At 47.3% G+C, this 25,076-nt stretch overlaps 1 protein-coding gene across 1 annotated transcript in view; it reads right to left on the bottom strand.

Moving 5' to 3' along the window:
- Window positions 1-16,601: 16,601 nt before the first annotated feature.
- LOC129817900 (fibroin heavy chain-like) overlaps window positions 16,602-25,076 on the bottom strand; it is a 158,555-nt gene continuing 150,080 nt past the window's right edge. The window contains exons 3-4 of the mRNA XM_055873498.1: window positions 17,290-17,510; window positions 16,602-16,719 (exon numbers count right to left, since the gene is read on the bottom strand). Of these exons, the coding sequence (XP_055729473.1) occupies window positions 16,602-16,719; window positions 17,290-17,510 (339 nt within the window). The remainder of the gene's footprint in view (window positions 16,720-17,289; window positions 17,511-25,076) is intronic.

Here is a 25,076-nt window from a genome sequence, read left to right as displayed (position 1 = left end):
ACCTCAGACAACACTCTGGCCTGTTGGTATCCTAACCTCAGACACCCCTCTGGCCTGTTGGTATCCTAACCTCAGACACCTCTCTGGCCTGTTGGTATCCTATATCAGACACCTCTCTGGCCTGTTGGTATCCTAACCTCAGACACCTCTCTGGCCTGTTGGTATCCTATATCAGACACCTCTCTGGCTTGTTGGTATTCTAACCTCAGACACCCCTCTGGCCTGTTGGTATCCTAACCTCAGACACCCCTCTGGCCTGCTGGTATCCTAACCTCAGACACCTCTCTGACCTGTTGGTATCCTAACCTTAGACACCCCTCTGGCCTGTTGGTATCCTAACCTCAGACACCCCTCTGGCCTGCTGGTATCCTAACATCAGACACCTCTCTGACCTGTTGGTATCCTAACCTCAGACACCCTCTGGCCTGTTGGTATCCTAACATCAGACACCTCTCTGACCTGTTGGTATCCTAACCTCAGACACCTCTCTGACCTGTTGGTATCCTAACCTCAGACACCCCTCTGGCCTGTTGGTATCCTAACCTCAGACACCCCTCTGGCCTGTTGGTATCCTAACCTCAGACACCCCTCTGGCCTGTTGGTATCCTATATCAGACACCCCTCTGGCCTGTTGGTATCCTACATCAGACACCCCTCTGGCCTGTTGATATCCTAACTCAGACACCCCTCTGGCCTGTTGGTATCCTAACCTCAGACACCCCTCTGGCCTGTTGGTATCCTAACCTCAGACACCCCTCTGGTCTGTTGGTATCCTATATCAGACACCCCTCTGGCCTGTTGGTATCCTATATCAGACACCCCTCTGGCCTGTTGGTATCCTATATCAGACACCCTCTGGCCTGTTGGTATCCTAACCTCAGACACCCCTCTGGCCTGTTGGTATCCTATATCAGACACCCCTCTGGCCTGTTGGTATCCTAACCTCAGACACCCTCTGGCCTGTTGGTATCCTAACCTCAGACACCACTCTGGCCTGCTGAACTGTTTTTATCCTAACCTCAGACACCCCTCTGGCCTGTTGGTATCCTAACCTCAGACACCCCTCTGGCCTGTTGGTATCCTAACCTCAGACACCCCTCTGGCCTGTTGGTATCCTATATCAGACACCCCTCTGGCCTGTTGGTATCCTAACCTCAGACATCCCTCTGGCCTGTTGGTATCCTATATCAGACACCCCTCTGGCCTGTTGGTATCCTACATCAGACACCCCTCTGGCCTGTTGATATCCTAACTCAGACACCCCTCTGGCCTGTTGGTATCCTAACCTCAGACACCCCTCTGGCCTGTTGGTATCCTAACCTCAGACACCCCTCTGGTCTGTTGGTATCCTATATCAGACACCCCTCTGGCCTGTTGGTATCCTATATCAGACACCCCTCTGGCCTGTTGGTATCCTATATCAGACACCCTCTGGCCTGTTGGTATCCTAACCTCAGACACCCCTCTGGCTTGTTGGTATCCTATATCAGACACCCCTCTGGCCTGTTGGTATCCTAACCTCAGACACCCTCTGGCCTGTTGGTATCCTAACCTCAGACACCACTCTGGCCTGCTGAACTGTTTTTATCCTAACCTCAGACACCCCTCTGGCCTGTTGGTATCCTAACCTCAGACACCCCTCTGGCCTGTTGGTATCCTATATCAGACACCCCTCTGGCCTGTTGGTATCCTAACCTCAGACATCCCTCTGGCCTGTTGGTATCCTAACCTCAGACACCACTCTGGCCTGTTGGTATCCTAACCTCAGACACCCCTCTGGCCTGTTGGTATCCTAACCTCAGACACCCCTCTGGCCTGTTGGTATCCTAACCTCAGACACCCCTCTGGCCTGTTGGTATCCTAACCTCAGACACCACTCTGGCCTGTTGGTATCCTAACCTCAGACACCCTCTGGCCTGTTGGTATCCTAACCTCAGACACCCCTCTGGCCTGTTGGTATCCTAACCTCAGACACCCCTCTGGCCTGTTGGTATCCTATATCAGACACCCCTCTGGCCTGTTGATATCCTAACCTCAGACACCCTTCTGGCCTGTTGGTATCCTATATCAGACACCCCTCTGGCCTGTTGATATCCTAACCTCAGACACCCCTCTGGCCTGTTGGTATCCTATATCAGACACCCCTCTGGCCTGTTGATATCCTAACCTCAGACACCCCTCTGGCCTGCTGAACTGTTGGTATTCTAACCTCAGACACCTCTCTGGCCTGTTGGTATCCTAACCTCAGACACCCTCTGGCCTGCTGACCTGTTGGTATCCTAACCTCAGACACTTCTCTGGCCTGTTGGTATCCTAACCTCAGACACCCTCTGGCCTGCTGACCTGTTGGTATCCTAACCTCAGACACCTCTCTGGCCTGTTGGTATCCTAACCTCAGACACCCTCTGGCCTGTTGGTATCCTAACCTCAGACACCCATCTGGCCTGCTGCCCTGTTGGTATTGTTTTATTGATTTGCTGACTGAGGTAATGGCCCATCATGCATCAGTAAGAAAGAGTGCTGTTTGAGCTCGTCCATCTCCATGGATTGATGATGAACTGGGTGAGGCTTTTTCCTCAAAGAAATATGTCAAAAGTCGTAAGAAGTAAAATCTAAACTAGAAATGATTGAAGATAATTATAGAACACTAAGTAGTTATGCAGATAAATTAAATCATGAGAACAAAAAACATTATTTTACAAAAATGTTTTGAATAATTGTATAAAGGTATGGAATACAGTTAAGGGCTTACTTGGTACATCTCATTATACCCATCTAGGTTGAAGGATCCCAGGATAACAATAACAAAACTCTGGGATGCTCCAGATACTCAACTAGTCTAAAGAAGGCCAGTTTTATTGCTTCTTTAATCAGAACAACAGTTTTCAGCTGTGCTGACATAATTGCAAAAAGGGTTTTCTAATGATCATTTAGCCTTTTAAAATGATAAACTTGGATTAGCTAACACAACGTGCCGTTGGAATACAGGAGTGATGGTTGCTGATAATGGCCCTCTGTACGCCTACGTAGATATTATTTTGTGTATTGCTACCTCACTTGCTTTGGCAATGTTAACACATGTTTCCCATGCCAATAAAGCCCCTTGAATTGAATTGAATTGAATTGATATTCCATTAAAAATCAGCCGTTTCCAGCTACAATAGTCATTTACAACATTAACAATGTCTACACTGTGTTTCTGATCAATTTGATGTTATTTTAATGGATAAACATTTGTTGCTTTTCTTTCAAAAACAAGGACATTTCTAAGTGACCCCAAACTTTTGAACAGTAGTGTAAGTTAAAACGATACTTTAGGACCATTTAAATATAATAAATTGGAAGGTTTTGTCCAACTATTCCTATGAAGTAATCAAACGATCATTTTAGACTGTTAGACTGTATTTATCTGGTCAATATGTCAGTGTATTTTGTCTGTTTGTAACAGTGTGTTATATGTAAAAATGTGATCAATTATAAGTTGTATTTTTATGTTTAAGGACTCTGGGAAGATTAGTCCAAATGAGGATTAAAAGAGATCCTAATCAAATCAAATCTCTCTTCATCATCTCATCTCTGTCTCGCAAAATAATATGTTCTTAACTGACTTGCCTAGTTAATTGAATAAAGGATAAATGAAAAAAATAAAATTCCTCAGACACCCTCTGGCCTGCTGGTATCCTAACATCAGACACCTCTCTGACCTGTTGGTATCCTAACCTCAGACACCTCTCTGGCCTGTTGGTATCCTAACCTCAGACAACACTCTGGCCTGTTGGTATCCTAACCTCAGACACCCCTCTGGCCTGTTGGTATCCTAACATTAGACACTTCTCTGGCCTGCTGGTATCCTAACCTCAGACACCCCTCTGGCCTGTTGGTATCCTAACCTCAGACAACACTCTGGCCTGTTGGTATCCTAACCTCAGACACCCCTCTGGCCTGTTGGTATCCTAACCTCAGACACCTCTCTGGCCTGTTGGTATCCTATATCAGACACCTCTCTGGCCTGTTGGTATCCTAACCTCAGACACCTCTCTGGCCTGTTGGTATCCTATATCAGACACCTCTCTGGCTTGTTGGTATTCTAACCTCAGACACCCCTCTGGCCTGTTGGTATCCTAACCTCAGACACCCCTCTGGCCTGCTGGTATCCTAACCTCAGACACCTCTCTGACCTGTTGGTATCCTAACCTTAGACACCCCTCTGGCCTGTTGGTATCCTAACCTCAGACACCCCTCTGGCCTGCTGGTATCCTAACATCAGACACCTCTCTGACCTGTTGGTATCCTAACCTCAGACACCCTCTGGCCTGTTGGTATCCTAACATCAGACACCTCTCTGACCTGTTGGTATCCTAACCTCAGACACCTCTCTGACCTGTTGGTATCCTAACCTCAGACACCCCTCTGGCCTGTTGGTATCCTAACCTCAGACACCCCTCTGGCCTGTTGGTATCCTAACCTCAGACACCCCTCTGGCCTGTTGGTATCCTATATCAGACACCCCTCTGGCCTGTTGGTATCCTACATCAGACACCCCTCTGGCCTGTTGATATCCTAACTCAGACACCCCTCTGGCCTGTTGGTATCCTAACCTCAGACACCCCTCTGGCCTGTTGGTATCCTAACCTCAGACACCCCTCTGGTCTGTTGGTATCCTATATCAGACACCCCTCTGGCCTGTTGGTATCCTATATCAGACACCCCTCTGGCCTGTTGGTATCCTATATCAGACACCCTCTGGCCTGTTGGTATCCTAACCTCAGACACCCCTCTGGCCTGTTGGTATCCTATATCAGACACCCCTCTGGCCTGTTGGTATCCTAACCTCAGACACCCTCTGGCCTGTTGGTATCCTAACCTCAGACACCACTCTGGCCTGCTGAACTGTTTTTATCCTAACCTCAGACACCCCTCTGGCCTGTTGGTATCCTAACCTCAGACACCCCTCTGGCCTGTTGGTATCCTAACCTCAGACACCCCTCTGGCCTGTTGGTATCCTATATCAGACACCCCTCTGGCCTGTTGGTATCCTACATCAGACACCCCTCTGGCCTGTTGATATCCTAACTCAGACACCCCTCTGGCCTGTTGGTATCCTAACCTCAGACACCCCTCTGGCCTGTTGGTATCCTAACCTCAGACACCCCTCTGGTCTGTTGGTATCCTATATCAGACACCCCTCTGGCCTGTTGGTATCCTATATCAGACACCCCTCTGGCCTGTTGGTATCCTATATCAGACACCCTCTGGCCTGTTGGTATCCTAACCTCAGACACCCCTCTGGCTTGTTGGTATCCTATATCAGACACCCCTCTGGCCTGTTGGTATCCTAACCTCAGACACCCTCTGGCCTGTTGGTATCCTAACCTCAGACACCACTCTGGCCTGCTGAACTGTTTTTATCCTAACCTCAGACACCCCTCTGGCCTGTTGGTATCCTAACCTCAGACACCCCTCTGGCCTGTTGGTATCCTATATCAGACACCCCTCTGGCCTGTTGGTATCCTAACCTCAGACATCCCTCTGGCCTGTTGGTATCCTAACCTCAGACACCACTCTGGCCTGTTGGTATCCTAACCTCAGACACCCCTCTGGCCTGTTGGTATCCTAACCTCAGACACCCCTCTGGCCTGTTGGTATCCTAACCTCAGACACCCCTCTGGCCTGTTGGTATCCTAACCTCAGACACCACTCTGGCCTGTTGGTATCCTAACCTCAGACACCCTCTGGCCTGTTGGTATCCTAACCTCAGACACCCCTCTGGCCTGTTGGTATCCTAACCTCAGACACCCCTCTGGCCTGTTGGTATCCTATATCAGACACCCCTCTGGCCTGTTGATATCCTAACCTCAGACACCCTTCTGGCCTGTTGGTATCCTATATCAGACACCCCTCTGGCCTGTTGATATCCTAACCTCAGACACCCCTCTGGCCTGTTGGTATCCTATATCAGACACCCCTCTGGCCTGTTGATATCCTAACCTCAGACACCCCTCTGGCCTGCTGAACTGTTGGTATTCTAACCTCAGACACCTCTCTGGCCTGTTGGTATCCTAACCTCAGACACCCTCTGGCCTGCTGACCTGTTGGTATCCTAACCTCAGACACCTCTCTGGCCTGTTGGTATCCTAACCTCAGACACCCTCTGGCCTGCTGACCTGTTGGTATCCTAACCTCAGACACCTCTCTGGCCTGTTGGTATCCTAACCTCAGACACCCTCTGGCCTGTTGGTATCCTAACCTCAGACACCCATCTGGCCTGCTGCCCTGTTGGTATTCACTTCAGTCTCCTCTCTTTCCTTTCAAAATGTGTCCTGCTCTCTCTCTTTTCATCCATCTCTCTCTTTCTCGCTCTCTCTGAAGTATGTGACCTCTGCAACTTCATTGTTCTGGTCGCCAGGGACGACACTAGCGGGACAATGAATATTAATGAATATGTGTGAGCCTTAGCACTCGACTTTCTGCTCTCTCTACTCCTCTCTACTCCTCTCTACCTCTCTCTACTCCTCTCTACCTCTCTCTACTCCTCTCTACCTCTCTCTACCTCTCTCTACCTCTCTCTACTCCTCTCCACCCTTCTCTACCCCCCTCTACCTCTCTCTACTCCTCTCTACCCCCTCTACCTCTCTCTACCCCCCTCTACGTCTCTCTACCCCTCTCGACCCCCCTCGACCTCTCTCTACCCCCCTCTACTCCTCTCTACTCCTCTCTACCCCCCTCTACTCCTCCGCTACCCCCCTCTACTCCTCTTTACCCCTCTCTATCTCTCTCTTGCCCCATTCTCTCTCTCTACCCCCCTCTACCCCCCTCTACCTCTCTCTACTCCTCTCTACCCCTCTCTACCCCCCTCTACCTCTCTCTACTCCTCTCTACCCCTCTCTACCTCTCTCTACCCCTCTCTACCCCTCTCTATCTCTCTCTACCCCTCTCGACCCCCCTCTACCTCTCTCCACCCCTCTCTACCCCTCTCGACCCCCCTCTACCTCTCTCTACTCCTCTCTATCTCTCTCTAGCCCCAATCTACCTCTCTCTACCCCTCTCTACCCCCCTCTACCTCTCTCTACTCCTCTCTAGCCCTCTCTACCCCCCTCTACCTCTCTCTACTCCTCTCTACCCCTCTCGACCCCTCTATACCCTTCTCTAACTCTGTCTACCGCCCTCTACCACCCTTTACCCCTCTCTATCTCTCTCTAGCCCCATTCTATCTCTCTCTACCCCTCTCTACCTCTCTCTACCACTCTCTACCCATCTCTTTCTCTCTCTACCCCTCCCTCTAACCCTCCCTCTACCCCCTCTCTACCCCCTCTCTACTACCTCTCTACTACCTCTCTACTACCTCTCTACTACCTCTACAGCTCTCTACCCCTCTCTACCCCCCTCTACCCCCCTCTACCTCTCTCTACCCCTCTCTCAAAACAGGCAGGAATCTGTGTTCCCTCGACCCCTCTCTCAAAACAGGCAGGAATCTGTGTTCCCACTACCCCTCTCTCAAACCAGGCAGGAATCTGTGCTCCCTCTACCTCTCTCTACCCCTCTCTACCCCTCTCTCAAAACAGGCAGGAATCTGTGTTCCCTCTACCTCTCTCTACTTCTCTCTACCCCTCTCTCAAAACAGGCAGGAATCTGTGCTCCCTATACCTCTCTCTACCCCTCTCTACCCCTCTCTCAAAACAGGCAGGAATCTGTGTTGCCTCTCTACCCCTCTCTACCCCTCTCTCAAAACAGGCAGGAATATGTGTTCCCTCTACCTCTCTCTACCCCTCTCTACCCCTCTCTACCTCTCCCTACCTCTCTCTCAAAACAGGCAGGAATCTGTGTTCCCTCTACCTCTCTCTACCCCTCTCTACCCCTCTCTACCTCTCCCTACCTCTCTCTCAAAACAGGCAGGAATCTGTGTTCCCTCTACCTCTCTCTACCCCTCTCTCAAAACAGGCAGGAATCTGTGTTCCCTCTACCCCTCTCTCAAAACAGGCAGGAATCTGTGTTCCCTCTACCCCTCTCTCAAAACAGGCAGGAATCTGTGTTCCCTCTACCCCTCTCTCAAAACAGGCAGGAATCTGTGTTCCCTCTACCCCTCTCTCAAAACAGGAAGGAATCTGTGCTCCCTCTACAACATCTCTCAAGGACATTCAAAGACTTGTCCCGCTGCCACTCCTGCGTTGTCTTGGCAGTGTGCTTTGGGTCATTGTCATGTTGGAAGGTGAACCTTTGCCCCAGTCTGAGGTCTGGAGCAGGTTTTCATCAAGGATCTCTCTGTAGTTTGCTCCTTTCATCTTTGCCTTGATCCTGACTAGTCTCTCTGTCCCTGCCACTGAAAAACATCCCAACAGCATGATGCTGCTACCACCATGTTTCACCCTTGTGATAATTCCAGGTTTCCTCCAGACGTGACGCTTGGCACTCAGGCCAAAGAGGTCAATCTTGGTTTCATCAGACCAGAGAATCTTGTTTCTCATGGTCTGAGAGTCATTAGGTGCCTTTTGGCAAACTCCAAGAGGGCTGTCATGTGCCTTTTACTAAGGAGAGGCTTCCGTCTGGCCACTCAACCATAAAGGCCTGTTTGCTGGAGTGCTGCAGAGATGGTTGTCCTTCTGGAAGGTTCTCCCATCTCCACAGAGGAAATCTGGAGCTCTGTCAGAGTGATCCTCGGGTTCTTGGTCACTTCCCTGATCAAGGCCTTTCTCCCCGATGGTTCAGTTTAAATGGGCGGCCAGCTCTAGGAAGAGTCTTTGTGGTTCCAAACTTCTTCCATTTAAGAATGATGGAGGCCAATGTGTTTTCGGGGACCTTCAGTGCTGCAGACATTTCTTGGTACCCTTCCCCAGATCTGTTCTTTAACACAATCCTGTCTCTGAGCTCTACGGACAATTCCTTCGACCTCATGGCTTTCGTTTTGCTCTGAAATGCACTGTCAACTGTGGGACCTTATATAGTTGGGTGTGTGCCTTTCTAAATCATGTCAAATCGATTGAATTTACCACAGGTGGACTCCAATCAAGTTGTAGAAACATCTCAAGGATGATCAATGGAATGAGGATGCACCTGACCTCAATTGTGTGTGTGTGTGTCATAGCAAAGGGTCTGAGACCTATGTAAATAAGGAACATTTTCTAAAATCCTGTTTTCGCTTTGTCATTATGGGGTATTGTGATGTCATTATGGGGTATTGTGATGTCATTATGGGGAATTGTGTGTAGATTGCTGAGGATTTTTTTGTACTTAATCCATTTTAGAATACGGCTCTAACGCAACAAAATGTGGAAAAAGTCAAGGGGTCTGAATACTATCAGAAGGCACTGTATCTGAAATAGACTCTAGTGGCATCGTGTTCTCTAAGTGTCTGGCTATACATGTGGCCTTACGCCAAAATAATAATGTGTTTGTAGTTGGGATTTACCGTCCCCCCCCCTGCTGCACTGGCAGATGCTGTAGATACTATTTCTGAATATTTAAAACCTCATCTGAATTAATTATTTGAGGAGATTTTAACCTGGATCGATTTACCCCTGCCTCTGATCATTTGGATAACATTTGTATTGACTTTAACCTCAACTCAACTCATCTCCAAACCTACATGGATTCATGTCAGAAAGTCAATCTCAGCTGATTGATCTAATTTTGACAAATAGCCCACAGCTGCTTATTGAGTGGTGTCTTTATTAATGACATCAACTGTGACACAGAGCAGGGTGAGACGCGTTCTGAGAAGCACAGAGCAAGGAGAGATGCACTGTAATAAGCACAGAGCAGGGAGAGATGTATTATAATAAGTACAGAGCAGGGAGAGATGTATTATAATAAGCACAGAGCAGGGAGAGATGTATTATAATAAGCACAGAGCAGGGAGAGATGTATTATAATAATCACAGAGCAGGGAGAGATGCATTATAATAAGCACAGAGCAGGGAGAGATGTATTATAATAAGCACAAAGCAGGGAGAGATGCATTATAATAAGCACAGAGCAGGGAGAGATGCATTATAATAGCACCACAGCAGGGAGAGATGCATTATAATAGCACCAGAGCAGGGAGAGATGTATTCTAATAAGTACAGAGCAGAGAGAGATGCATTCTGAGAAGCACAAGCATATGACTGTTGCTCAAAATGCATTTGAAAAACTGGGAAAAAAATCCAGTTTTCAAAGCCACTACTGTTGTTTTAGTTACAGAGAGGAGAGTCACAACTTTCAGTGAGTAAATCATTTATTTCTCACCTCTTAATATAGGCTGTAGTAGGCCTCTGCATTTGATGTGCCCGCAGAGCAGAGCGCCATTGCAGTGAAACGGCCTACACCAAGGAGCCTAGGTCTAGCGCTGGAATGGTTTTTGTAGGACATTAGCCTACATATACTAATATATGAATTAATAAGCCGTCATGTACTAATAGATTAATCAATTAACCTTCATTTACTATTAGATTTATCAATTAGCCTACATTTACTGAAAGATTAATCAATTTGCCTACATTTACTGATAGATGAATCAATTAGCCTACGTTTACCAATAGATGAATCAATTACCCTACATTTACTGAATGATGAATCAATTAGCCTACGTTTACTAATATATTTATTAATTTGCCTACATTTACTAATATATTAATCAATTAACCTACATTTACTGAATGATGAATCAATTAGCCTACATTTACTGATAGATTATTCAAATAGCCTACGTTTACAAATAGATTAATTAATTAATCTACATTTACTGAAAGATGAATCAATTAGCCTATATTTACTAATATATTAATTAATTTGCCTAGATTTACTAATATATTAATCAATTCGCCTACATTTACTGATAGATGAATCAATTAACCTGTTTGGCCATCTAGCAACAAAATCCTATTTGGAGTTAGGAATCTAGCTAAGTGTTTTTCGTTCCCACTTCACCAGGAAGTGAATCATACAGCCTAGATGTGAAGTGCCGCTAATGTAAAGTGACTGTCCATTAAAAATATATATGTTTTGTTTTAATGATTATTGTTGAGCAAAATACTTACATTCATGACGATATAGAGTTTTGTCCATATTGCCCAGCTCTATTCTGCGCTCAGCCTGACCCTGAATTGGCTCTAGAACTTTTCTCTTCTATTTTTACAAAATGCCCCCTTTAAATGCATTAGAGTTAAAAATAGAACTAATCCTTGGATCTCTATAAAACTTCCACATCATATTATGATAAGAAATCAACCCTGGGCCAAGGCTAGGATAGCTGATTCTGTAGATGATTGGTGTTTCAGGAAATTGATAAATAGATGTGCTTCGCGGCAGGTCATATTTCGGAGGACACATGACTCAACCTTCGCCTCTCCAGTGGCCCGTTGGGGAATGGCAGCAATGAGAAAAGATCGTAATTGGATCGCAAATAGATATCACGAAATATCACGAAATATCACCAAATAAAAAAAAGAATAAAATGTTATATAAAAACTAAGGTAAAAAGAATGTTGCCCTCTTTGAAGCCCACTTCAATTGTTCCTCACTACGTTGTTAATGTAACAGTTTAACTTTAGTCCGTCCCCTCGCCCCGACCCGGGCGCGGACCAGGGACTCTCTGCACACATCAACAACAGTCACCCATGAAGCATCGTTACCCATCGCTCCAAAAAAGCCTTGCAGAGCAAGGGGAACCACTACTTCAAGGTCTCAAAGCGAGTGACGTCACCGTTTGAAAGGCTATTAGCGCGCACCACCGCTAACTAGCTAGCCATTTCACATCGGTTACTTCCAGACAAGACACCAGACATGGTCTCAGAGATTATAACTTTCATCTCCACTGAGTTAGGTAAATCTGCTTTTAGGTTTTTTTGCAACTTAACTTCTCTAGGGTAGGGGGCAGCGTTCGGAATTTTGGATGAAATGCATGCCCAAATTAAACTGCCTGTTTCTCGGGCCCAGACGATATGATATGCATATAACTGGTAGACGTTATATTCCAGAACTGTTAAAATAGTGTCTGTGAGTATAACATAACTGATTTTGCAGGCAAAAACGTGAGAAAATTCCATTCAGGAAGTAGTTTTGTTGGGGGGGTTTTGTAGTTTTCTATTCAATGCCATTACAGTATCCATTGACTTAGGACTCAACATGCAGTTTCTATGCCTTCCACTAGATGTCAACAGTCTTTAGAAATTGTTTCAGTCTTGTATTCTGAAAAATGAGGAAGGAAGAGTGGTCAGAATGAGTGGAGCCTAAAGTGTCATGGAGCTTTTTCATGCGCCCGACCGAGAGAGTGCGTTTCTTGTTTACCTTTTATATTGACGACGTTCTTATCCGGGTGAAATATTATCGATTATTTAGGCTAAAAACAACCTGAGGTTTAAATATAAACATCGTTTGACATGTTTCTATGAACTTTACGGATACAATTTGGATTTTTTTTTGTCTTCCTGTTTTGACTGCATTTGAGCCTGTGGATTACTGAAGGAAACGCATGAACAAAACTGAGATTTTTGGGTATAAAGAGACTTTATCGAACAAAATAAACATTTATTGAGTAAATGAATGTAAGGGCTGACGTTCTCCTCATCCTCGGATGAGGAGAGGAGAGAAGGATCAGTGGACCAAAATGCAGCATTAGGGAAATAAGCCATCTTTTTATTTGAAACGACGATGGCAACACGAAAAACAAAACACTTTCAAAATACAAAACAAGAAAACGACGTAGACGAAAAACCTGAACATGAACTTACATAACTAACGTAAAACTCACGGACAGGAACAGACTACATCAAAACGAAACGAACAGCCAAACAGTCCCGTATGGTACAAACATTCGACGACACGGAAGACAATCACCCACAAACAAACAGTGAGAACACCCTACCTAAATATGACTCTTAATTAGAGGAAAACGCAAACCACCTGCCTCTAATTAAGAGCCATACCAGGCAACCCAAAACCAACATAAAAACAGAAAACATAGACTGCCCACCCAAAACACACGCCCTGACCATAAACACATACAAAAACAACAGAAAACAGGTCAGGACCGTTACAATGAATGTCTGCTGAGTGCAACCATTTGAAGATCATCAAAGGTAAGGGATTAATTTTATCTCTATTTCTGACATGTGTAACTGTTCTACCTAACTGGCTACTGTTTGTAATGATTTGTCTAGTGGGCTATGTTCTCAAATAATCGTAAGGTATGTAAAATATGTTTTTTTTTCTGAATTTTTATAATGAGTATTTCTGTATTTGAATTTGGCGCCCAGCAGTTTCACTGGCTGTTGAAGAGGTGGGACGCTAACGTCTCACGTACCCAAGAGAGGTTAACCAGCATGGCTACCACAGCATTCTGCAGTGATACGCCATCCAATCTGATTATGGCTTAGTGTGACTATCATTTGATTTTCAACAGGACATTGACCCCACCTCCAGGCTGGGCAAGGGCTATTTTACCAAGAAGGCGCGTGGTGGAGTGCTGCAACAGATGACCTGGCCTCCACAATCCCCTGTCCTCAACCCAATTGAGATGGTTTGGGATGAGATGGACCAAAGAGTGAAGGAAAAGCAGCCAACAAGTGCTCAGCATATGTAGGAACTCCTTTAAGACTGTTGGAAATGCATTCCAGGTAAAGCTGGTTGAAAGAATGCCAAGAGTATGCAAAGCTGTCATCAATGCAAAGGGTGTTTATTTGAAGAATCTCAAATATGAAATATAATATATAATATAATAATAATATGTATATATATAATATATATAATATATATATAATAAAATAAATATATTTTGATTTGTTTAACACTTTGCTGGCTACTAAAATAGTGAAAATAAAGAAAATCCCTGGAATGCTTATGTGTTCGAAAACTTTTGACCGGTAACGTGTGTAAATTTGCAAAACGTTACCTCCCCAAAAATCTGTTTTTGCTTTGTCATTATGTGGTATTGTGTGTAGATTGATGAGGGAAAATAAAAATGTAATCCATTTTAGAATAATTTAGTAACGTAACACAAATTTGGAAAAAGCACTGTATATGTTTATGTATATATTTTTTGTTATTTTATCTTTATTTAACTAGGAAAGTCAGTTAAGATCAAATTCGTATTCTGATGTGGAGACTGTATAGTACCAAAAATGTTAAAGTACCAAGATGTTAAATATATGACAAATATATCTCTTCCTTTAAAAAATGTTTTTTGAATGTTTGTTTATTCACGTTGTTTTTAACTTATTTTTGAACTTTTTTAAATACGTCTCTTATGACCGAAAATAACTTCTGAACATCAGAACAGTGATTAATCACCACGGACTGGCAGAATATTTTTACTTTAACGAGTCCGACGCGAAGGATATACTGCTTTCTCGGGAACAAATCTTTTTTTTTGCCTGAAGAAAAAAGATAGAGAAAAAGGGGCCGGAGGTTGAGCGAGTTTTCTTAAACTTCCACTGCCATTGGCCAACGTGCAATCACTGGAAAGCAAAATGGAGGATATGCGATCAAGATTATACTACCAATGAGACATTAAAAAGTAATTTTTCATCAAATAATTACTGATTTATTCTTGTTTGATACTTGAAGGCATCTTAAAATTCAAAATAGCAAATAGCAAAATGATCATTGGTATGATTTATTTTTATTAATTTTTTTGGTGAATTTTTACCCCCTTTTCTCCCCAATTTCGTGGTATCCATTTGTCGCTACAAATCATCGCTACAACTCCCGTACGGGCTCGGGAGAGACGAAGGTCGAAAGCCATGCGTCCTCCGAAGCACAACCCAACCAAGCCGCACTGCTTCTTAACACAGCGCGCCTCCAACCCGGAAGCCAGCCGCACCAATGTGTTGGAGGAAACACCGTGCACCGCCCCCCTCGGTTAGCGCGCACTGCACCCAGCCCGACACAGGAGTCGCTAGTGCTCGATGAGACAAGGATATCCCTACCGGCCAAACCCTCCCTAACCCGGACGACGCTAGAACAATTGTGCGTTGCCCCACGGACCTCCTGGTCTCGGCCGGCTGCGACAGAGCCTGGGCGCGAACCCAGAGTGTCTGGTGGCGCAGCTAGCACTGCGATGCATTGACCTAGACCACTGCGCCACCCGGGAGGCCCCTGGTATGATGGTGTTAAAACAATTCCCGAGAGAGAGAGAGAGAGAGAGAGGAGGAAAGGGATTGGAAGATAAGAGGAGAAGGCGATAGATTAAATATTTAGTTATAAGTCTCAGTGTGATTTAACAGTTCAGAGAGCAGTTGAAGGGTGTGTGTGTGTGATTTAAACACAAAACATACAAGCACTAAACACACACACACACACTAAACACACAATAAACACACACACTAAACACACACTCATACAAACTACAGTTGAAGTCGGAAGTTTACACACACACATGTTGGAGTCATTACAACCCGTTTTTCAACCACATATTTATATTCACAATCCACACATTTCTTGTTAACAAACTATGAGGAGGGGAAATGATGTGGATATATTGAAGCAACATCCCAAGACATCAGTCAGGAAGTTAAAGCTTGGTCGCAAATGGGAAGCTTGTGGAAGGCTACCCGAAACGTTTGACCCAAGTTAAACAATTTAAAGGTAATGCAACCAAATACTAATTGGGTGTATGTAAACTTCTGATCCACTGGGAATGTGATGAAAGAAATAAAAGCTGAAATAAATAATTATCTCTGCTATTATTCTGACATTTCACATTCTTAAAAGAAAGTGGTGATCCTAACTGACCTAAAACAGGGATTTTTTTAACTAGGATTAAATGTCAGGAATTGTTAAAAACTGAGTTTAAATGTATTTGGCTGAGGTGTATGTAAACTTCAGACTTACATCATATGCTGAATATATACAGTTTATGTGACCTGAATTCTGCTTTATCAGCTACCGTACTGTATCTGTCTGTCTGTCTGTCTATAGTGTGTCTTTCTGTCTGCCTGTAGTATATTAATATAGTGTATCACAGTTTTGGACTTTATCAGCTACCGTACTGTATTTGTCTGTCTGTCTGTCTATAGTGTGTCTTTCTGTCTGCCTGTAGTATATTAATATAGTGTATCACAGTTTTGGACTTTATCAGCTACCGTACTGTATCTGTCTGTCTGTCTGTCTGTAGAGTGTCTTTCTGTCTGCCTGTAGTGTATTAATATAGTGTATCACAGTTTTGGACTTTATCAGCTACCGTACTGTATTTGTCTGTCTGTCTGTCTATAGTGTGTCTTTCTGTCTGCCTGTAGTATATTAATATAGTGTATCACAGTTTTGGACAGTTGCAAAACAAAAACAAATACAAATACAGTAGAAGATAAACAAATAGGTTACTGTAAAGAAAAGACCAGTTAGGGAAGGGCTCAACTGACTGAAATGACTGAACTAGCTAGCTGGGAAGGGTATCCTGTCTCCTATTTGGGTCTGGCCACAGCAGACAAGCGATGTTCTCTCTGGCTCGAAGTAGCGTATGGAGTGACGTATCCAACCCTGGTTCCCCTCGTCTATCGCCTGGAGAAGGGATATGTGTTGGTGGCGTATCCAACCCTGGTTCCCCTCGTCAATCGCTTGGAGAAGGGATATGTGTTGGTGACGTATCCAACCCTGGTTCCCCTCGTCTATCCAACCCTGGTTCCCCTCGTCTATCGCCTGGAGAAGGGTGTTGGTTTGGGTTGGCGATCTCGTATACCTTCCAAAGCCGAAAGCGTCTTGTTTTGGCTAAAGCCGACCTCATCAATGAAGACGAAACTCCATAACTCTCTGAAACAGACGAGACAAAACATTATGAATAGACATAGAGCAGTCAATATGTAACACATACAGTGGAATACCAACGACAGGATAGTACAGCTTATTCATTCTACGTATTCATAGCGCAGTTGTTTCTCTCTGTCAGAATTTGACTCGGGTGTTACTCTGTAGAATTGCATCGTACGAATCTGACGGTGTTTCAGGAGACGGCCAAGTGAGGAAAAACTCACCCTTATTTCTGTTACTGTTGTGTCAGTGATGATGTGGTGTTGCAGTTGTCGCCAACGTGTTTGAAATGATCGTATTCACTATGTGTTGTTCCTGCTCTGCTGTGAACAGGCGGTTTCTTCCTCCGTCTAGCAATACTGAAGAAAAAAAACACAATGTGAGGTTTGGGTGCAAGACTTCTTTCATGAATGAATTAAAAGTAAAATTAAATATTACTGTAGTTCTGCAAGTGCTGCAGTGCTGTATGTACAGTAGCATGGTATAGAGGGTAGGTTCTGTTCTCATTTAGAAAGTTCCGGAAGACACTTGCTGCAGTGTATCGGCTTAGGCTGGACCCTCTACCCAGCCTACCTGAAACTCAAACCACGGTTGATCAATGTGGCACGGATCTCATCTGTGATTGTTCTCCTTCCTCCTCTTCCTCGTCCCTCATCCTCTCCCCACTCCTTGTACTTGTCCTCGTCTTTGTCCTCATCCTTGTCCTCATCCTTGTCCCGCTCCTTGTCCCCTTCCTTGTCCTCATCCTTGTCCTCGTCCTTGTCCCCCTCCTTGTCCCCCTCCTTGTCCTCATCCTTGTCCCCCTCCTTGTCCTCGTCCTTGTCCTCATCCTTGTCCTTGTCCTCATCCTTGTCCTCGTCCTTGTCCTCGTCATTGTCCTCATCCTTGTCCTCGTCCTTGTCCCCCTCCTTGTCCTCATCCTTGTCCTCGTCCTTGTCCCCCTCCTTGTCCTCATCCTTGTCCTCATCCCCCTCCTTGTCCTCGTCCTTGTCCTCATCCTTGTCCTCATCCTTGTCCTCGTCCTTGTCATTGTCCTCGTCCTTGTCCTCGTCCTTGTCCCCGTCCTTGTCCTCATCCTTGTCCTCGTCCTTGTCCCCCTCCTTGTCCCCCTCCTTGTCCTCATCCTTGTACTCATCCTTGTCCTCATCCCCCTCCTTGTCCTTGTCCTTGTCCTCATCCTTGTCCTCGTCCTTGTCCTCATCCTTGTCCTCGTCCTTGTCCTCATCCTTGTCCTCATCCTTGTCCTCATCCCTCTCCTTGTCCTCGTCCTTGTACTCGTCCTCATCCTTGTCCTAATCCCTCCCCTTGTCCTCGTCCTTGTCCTCGTCCTTGTCCTCATCCTTGTCCTCATCCTTGTCCTCATCCCCCTCCTTGTCCTCGTCCTTGTCCTCATCCTTGTCCTCATCCTTGTCCTCATCCCCCTCCTTGTCCTCATCCTTGTCCTCATCCTTGTCCTCATCCCCCTCCTTGTCCTCGTCCTTGTCATCGTCCTTGTCCTCATCCTTGTCCTCGTCCTCGTCCTTGTCCTCGTCCTCGTCCTTGTCCTCATCCTTGTCCTCATCCTTGTCCTCATCCTTGTCCCCCTCCTTGTCCTCATCCTTGTCCTCATCCCCCTCCTTGTCCTCATCCTTGTCCTCATCCTTGTCCTCATCCCCCTCCTTGTCCTCGTCCTTGTCCTCGTCCTTGTCCTCATCCTTGTCCTCGTCCTAATCCTTGTCCTCGTCCCTCTCCTTGTCCTCGTCCTTGTCCTCGTCCTCATCCTTGTCCTCATCCCTCTCCTTGTCCTCGTCCTTGTCCTCGTCCTTGTCCTCATCCCTCTCCTTGTCCTCGTCCTTGTCCTCGTCCTTGTCCTCATCCTTGTCCTCATCCTTGTCCTCATCCCCCTCCTTGTCCTCGTCATTGTCCTCATCCTTGTCCTCATCCCCCTCCTTGTCCTCGTCCTTGTCCTCATCCTTGTCCTCATCCTTGTCCTCATCCTTGTCCTCATCCCCCTCCTTGTCCTCGTCCTTGTCCTCGTCCTTGTCCTCATCCTTGTCCTCGTCCTCGTCCTCGTCCTTGTCCTCATCCTTGTCCTCATCCTTGTCCTCGTCCTCGTCCTCGTCCTTGTCCTCATCCTTGTCCTCGTCCTCGTCGTTGTCCTCATCCTTGTCCTCATCCTTGTCCCCCTCCTTGTCCCCGTCCTTGTCCTCATCCTTGTCCTCATCCCCCTCCTTGTCCTCATCCTTGTCCTCGTCCTTGTCCTGGTCCTTGTCCTCATCCTTGTCCTCATCCTTGTCCTCATCCCCCTCCTTGTCCTCGTCCTTGTCCTCGTCCTTGTCCTCATCCTTGTCCTCGTCCTCGTCCTCGTCCTCATCCTTGTCCTCATCCTTGTCCTCGTCCTCGTCCTCGTCCTCGTCCTCGTCCTTGTCCTCATCCTTGTCCTCGTCCTCGTCGTTGTCCTCATCCTTGTCCTCATCCTTGTCCTCGTCCTCGTCCTTGTCCTCGTCCTCGTCCTTGTCCTCATCCTTGTCCTCATCCTTGTCCCCCTCCTTGTCCTCATCCTTGTCCTCGTCCTTGTCCTCGTCCTTGTCCTCATCCTTGTCCTCGTCCTTGTCCTCATCCTTGTCCCCCTCCTTGTCCTCATCCTTGTCCCCCTCCTTGTCCTCATCCCCCTCCTTGTCCTCCTCCTTGTCCCCCTCCTTGTCCTCATCCTTGTCCTCATGCTTGTCCTCATCCTTGTCCTCATCCTTGTCCTCATCCTTGTCCTCATCCTTGTCCTCATCCCCCTCCTTGTCCTCATCCTTGTCCTCATCCTTGTCCTCATCCTTGTCCCCCTCCTTGTCCTCATCCTCGTCCTCGTCCTTTTCCTCGTCCTTGTCCTCATCCTTGTCCTCATCCTTGTCCTCATCCTTGTCCCCCTCCTTGTCCTCGTCCTTGTCCCCCTCCTCGTCCTCGTCCTTGTCCTCATCCTTGTCCTCGTCCTTGCCCTCATCCTTGTCCTCGTCCTTGTCCTCATCCTTGTCCTCATCCTTTTCCTCATCCTTGTCCTCATCCTTGTCCTCATCCCCCTCCTTGTCCTTGTCCCCCTCCTTGTCCTTGTCCCCCTCCTTGTCCTCGTCCTTGTCCTCGTCCTTGTCCTCATCCTTGTCCTCGTCCTCATCCCCCTCCTCATCTCCCTCCTCGTCCTCGACCTTGTCCTCATCCTTGTCCTCATCCTTGTCCTCATCATTGTCCTCATCATTGTCCTCATCCTTGTTCTTGTCCTCATCCTTGTCCTCATCCTTGTCCTCATCCTTGTCCTCATCCCCCTCCTCGTCCTCGTCCTTGTCCTCATCCTTGTCCTCATCCTTGTCCTCGTCCTTGTCCTCGTCCTTGTCCTCGTCCTTGTCCTCATCCTTGTCCTCGTCCTTGTCCTCGTCCTTGTCCTCATCCTTGTCCCCCTCCTTGTCCCCGTCCTTGTCCTCATCCTTGTCCTCATCCCCCTCCTTGTCCTCATCCTTGTCCTCGTCCTTGTCCTGGTCCTTGTCCTCATCCTTGTCCTCGTCCTCGTCCTCGTCCTTGTCCTCATCCTTGTCCTCGTCCTTGTCGTTGTCCTCATCCTTGTCCTCATCCTTGTCCCCCTCCTTGTCCTCATCCTTGTCCTCGTCCTTGTCCTCGTCCTTGTCCTCATCCTTGTCCTCGTCCTTGTCCTCATCCTTGTCCCCCTCCTTGTCCTCATCCTTGTCCCCCTCCTTGTCCTCATCCCCCTCCTTGTCCCCCTCCTTGTCCCCCTCCTTGTCCTCATCCTTGTCCTCATGCTTGTCCTCATCCTTGTCCTCATCCTTGTCCTCATCCTTGTCCTCATCCTTGTCCTCATCCCCCTCCTTGTCCTCATCCTTGTCCTCATCCTTGTCCTCATCCTTGTCCCCCTCCTTGTCCTCATCCTCGTCCTCGTCCTTTTCCTCGTCCTTGTCCTCATCCTTGTCCTCATCCTTGTCCTCATCCTTGTCCCCCTCCTTGTCCTCGTCCTTGTCCCCCTCCTCGTCCTCGTCCTTGTCCTCATCCTTGTCCTCGTCCTTGCCCTCATCCTTGTCCTCGTCCTTGTCCTCATCCTTGTCCTCATCCTTGTCCTCATCCTTGTCCTCATCCTTGTCCTCATCCCCCTCCTTGTCCTTGTCCCCCTCCTTGTCCTTGTCCCCCTCCTTGTCCTCGTCCTTGTCCTCGTCCTTGTCCTCATCCTTGTCCTCGTCCTCATCCCCCTCCTCATCCCCCTCCTCGTCCTCGACCTTGTCCTCATCCTTGTCCTCATCCTTGTCCTCATCATTGTCCTCATCATTTTCCTCATCCTTGTTCTTGTCCTCATCCTTGTCCTCATCCTTGTCCTCATCCTTGTCCTCATCCCCCTCCTCGTCCTCGTCCTTGTCCTCATCCTTGTCCTCATCCTTGTCCTCGTCCTTGTCCTCGTCCTTGTCCTCGTCCTTGTCCTCATCCTTGTCCTCGTCCTTGTCCTCGTCCTTGTCCTCATCCTTGTCCTCATCCTTGTCCCCCTCCTTGTCCCCATCCTTGTCCTCATCCTTGTACTCGTCCTCGTCCTTGTCCCCGTCCTTTTCCTCATCCTTGTCCTCATCCTTGTCCTCATCCTTGTCCTCATCCCTCTCCTTGTCCTCGTCCTTGTCCTCGTCCTCATCCTTGTCCTCATCCCTCTCCTTGTCCTCGTCCTTGTCCTCGTCCTTGTCCTCATCCTTGTCCTCATCCTTGTCCTCATCCTTGTCCTCATCCCCCTCCTTGTCCTCATCCTTGTCCTCATCCTTGTCCTCATCCCCCTCCTTGTCCTCGTCCTTGTCATGGTCCTTGTCCTCATCCTTGTCCTCGTCCTCGTCCTTGTCCTCGTCCTCGTCCTTGTTCTCATCCTTGTCCTCATCCTTGTCCTCATCCTTGTCCCCCTCCTTGTCCTCATCCTTGTCCTCATCCCCCTCCTTGTCCTCATCCTTGTCCTCATCCTTGTCCTCATCCCCCTCCTTGTCCTCGTCCTTGTCCTAGTCCTTGTCCTCGCCCTTGTCCTCGTCCTCATCCTTGTCCTCATCCCTCTCCTTGTCCTCATCCTTGTCCTCGTCCTTGTCCTCATCCTTGTCCTCGTCCTTGTCCTCATCCCCCTCCTTGTCCTCGTCCTTGTCCTCATCCTTGTCCTCATCCTTGTCCTCATCCCCCTCCTTGTCCTCGTCCTTGTCCTCATCCTTGTCCTCATCCTTGTCCTCATCCCCCTCCTTGTCCTCGTCCTTGTCCTCATCCTTGTCCTCGTCCTCGTCCTCGTCCTTGTCCTCATCCTTGTCCTCATCCTTGTCCTCGTCCTAGTCCTCGTCCTTGTCCTCATCCTTGTCCTCGTCCTCGTCGTTGTCCTCATCCCTGTCCTCATCCTTGTCCCCCTCCTTGTCCTCATCCTTGTCCTCGTCCTTGTCCTCATCCTTGTCCTCATCCCCCTCCTTGTCCTCATCCTTGTCCTCGTCCTTGTCCTCGTCCTTGTCCTCATCCTTGTCCTCGTCCTCGTCCTCATCCTTGTCCTCGTCCTCGTCCTCGTCCTTGTCCTCATCCTTGTCCTCGTCCTCGTCGTTGTCCTCATCCTTGTCCTCATCCTTGTCCCCTTCCTTGTCCTCATCCTTGTCCTCGTCCTTGTCCTCATCCTTGTCCTCATCCTTGTCCTCGTCCTTGTCCTCGTCCTTGTCCTCATCCTTGTCCTCGTCCTCGTCGTTGTCCTCATCCTTGTCCTTATCCTTGTCCCCCTCCTTGTCCTCATCCTTGTCCTCGTCCTTGTCCTCATCCTTGTCCTCATCCCCCTCCTTGTCCTCATCCTTGTCCTCATCCTTGTCCTCATCCTTGTCCTCCTCCTTGTCCTCATCCCCCTCCTTGTCCTCATCCTTGTCCTCATCCTTGTCCCCCTCCTTGTCCTCATCCTTGTCCTCATCCTTGTCCTCATCCTTGTCCTCATCCTTGTCCTCATCCTTGTTCCCCTCCTTGTCCTCATCCTCGTCCTCGTCCTTGTCCTCGTCCTTGTCCTCATCCTTGTCCTCATCCTTGTCCTCATCCCCCTCCTTGTCCTCGTCCTTGTCCTCATCCTTGTCCTCGTCCTTGTCCTCGTCCTTGTCCTCATCCTTGTCCTCATCCTTGTCCTCAACCCTCTCCTTGTCCTCGTCCTTGTACTCGTCCTTGTCCTCATCCTTGTCCTCATCCTTGTCCTCATCCCCCTCCTTGTCCTCGTCCTTGTCCTCATCCTTGTCCTCATCCCCCTCCTTGTCCTCATCCTTGTCCTCAACCTTGTCCTCATCCTTGTCCTCATCCTTGTCCCCCTCCTTGTCCTCATCCTCGTCCTCGTCCTTGTCCTCGTCCTTGTCCCCCTCCTTGTCCTCGTCCTTGTCCTCGTCCTTGTCCTCATCCTTGTCCTCATCCTTGTGCTTGTCCTCATCCTTGTCCTCATCCTTGTCCCCCTCCTTGTCCTCGTCCTTGTCCTCGTCCTTGTCCTCGTCCTTGGCCTCATCCTTGTCCTCATCCCCCTCCTTGTCCTCGTCCTTGTCCCCCTCCTTGTCCTTGTCCTCGTCCTTGTCCTCATCCTTGTCCTCATCCCCCTCCTTGTCCTTGTCCTCATCCTTGTCCTCATCCTTGTCCTCATCCCCCTCCTCATCCCCCTCCTCGTCCTCGTCCTCGTCCTCATCCTCGTCCTCGTCCTTGTCCTCATCCTTGTCCTCATCCTCGTCCTCATCCGCGTCCTCGTCCTCGTCCTCGTCCTTGTCCTCATCCTTGTCCTCATCCTCGTCCTCATCCTTGTTCTTGTCCTAATCCTTGTCCTCATCCTTGTCCTCATCCTTGTTCTTGTCCTTGTCCTCGTCTTTGTCCTCATCCTTGTCCTCGTCCTTGTCCTCATCCTTGTCCTCATCTTTGTCCTCATCCTTGTCCTCGTCCTTGTCCTCATCCTTGTCCTCATCTTTGTCCTCATCCTTGTCCTCATCCTTGTCCTCATCTTTGTCCTCATCCTTGTCCTCGTTCTTGTCCTCATCCTTGTCCTCGTCCTTGTCCTCATCCTTGTCCTCATCCTTGTCCTCATCCTTGTCCTCATCCTTGTCCTCGTCCTTGTCCTCATCCTTGTCCTCATCCTTGTCCTCATCTTTGTCCTCATCCTTGTCCTCGTCCCCCTCCTTGTTCTCATCCTCGTCCTCGTCTATGTCTTACTCTCACTCCTATCATTTTGAATGGCAGTGTTTTCCAAACGAAACACAAAACCTGTTAGTTTTGAATGATGTGTCTAATGTAGAGAACTGTGTTTAGTGTTTTGTAAAAAAGTGTGTTTACAATTGCAAACTGAGTGTAAAGCAGATAACGTGCTTCCAGTTTTACAGACTTGGTCTGAAGATCAGGTAGATCAGGTAGATTAGGTAGACGAGTTAATGGTTTCACTGAGCGTGCTTCATGTACAACTTTTAGTGTGTAAGAGATTGTAAAAAACTGTAATAGTCTGTATAATGATTCTGCTTTATCAGCTACCGTACTTCGTCTGTCTGTCTGTCTGTCTGTCTGTCTGTCTGTCTGTCTGTCTGTCTGTCTGTCTGTCTGTCTGTCTGTCTGTCTACAATGTATTAATATAGTCTATTAATATAGTCTGTCTGTCTGTCTATAGTGTGTTAATATACTGTATTAATATAGTCTGTCTGTCTGTCTATGGTGTGTTAATATACTCTATTAATATAGTCTGTCTGTCTGTCTATAGTGTGTTAATACACTGTATTAATATAGTCTGTGTGACAGGATCATGTCTTGCTTTCATAGTTTTGAGTTTTAGAAATCAGCCTCTCTCTGAAGTGTTAAGTTACACCCCCTTCAGCTGCTCTCTGAACTGTTAAATCACACTGAGACTGTTGAAATTAATTACTTTATGTCCCTCTCGCTCTTTCTATCGCCCTCGCCCTCACCCGCTCCCTTTCCTCCTCTTTCCTTCTCTCTCGGGGGAAAGAGAATGAGATGGGGCAGAGAGAGAGAGAGAGAGCGATTGGGTAAAGAGAGAGATGGAGGGAAAATAGATGAGATGATCTCCTGCATTTTTCAGGATTTTTTATTTTGATTTATTTCACCTTTATTTAACCAGGTGAGCTAGTTGAGAACAAGTTCTCATTTACAACTGCGACCTGGTCAAGATAAAGCAAAGCAGTACGACACAAACAGCATGTATTCAGACAGGGATCCTGTATTCAGTCAGGGATCTGTATTCAGTCAGGGATCTGTTTTCAGTCAGGGATCTGTATTCAGACAGGGATCTGTTTTCAGTTAGGGATCTGTATTCAGACAGGGATCTGTAATCAGTCAGGGATCTGTAATCAGTCAGGGATCTGTAATCAGTCAGGGATCTGTCTTCAGTTCGG

This window comes from Salvelinus fontinalis, chromosome 20, assembly GCF_029448725.1.
Source record: "Salvelinus fontinalis isolate EN_2023a chromosome 20, ASM2944872v1, whole genome shotgun sequence".
NCBI classification, from domain to species: domain Eukaryota; kingdom Metazoa; phylum Chordata; class Actinopteri; order Salmoniformes; family Salmonidae; genus Salvelinus; species Salvelinus fontinalis.
The sequence above is the reverse complement of the archived record's forward strand: the minus strand, read 5'-3'. Positions and strand labels throughout refer to the sequence as shown.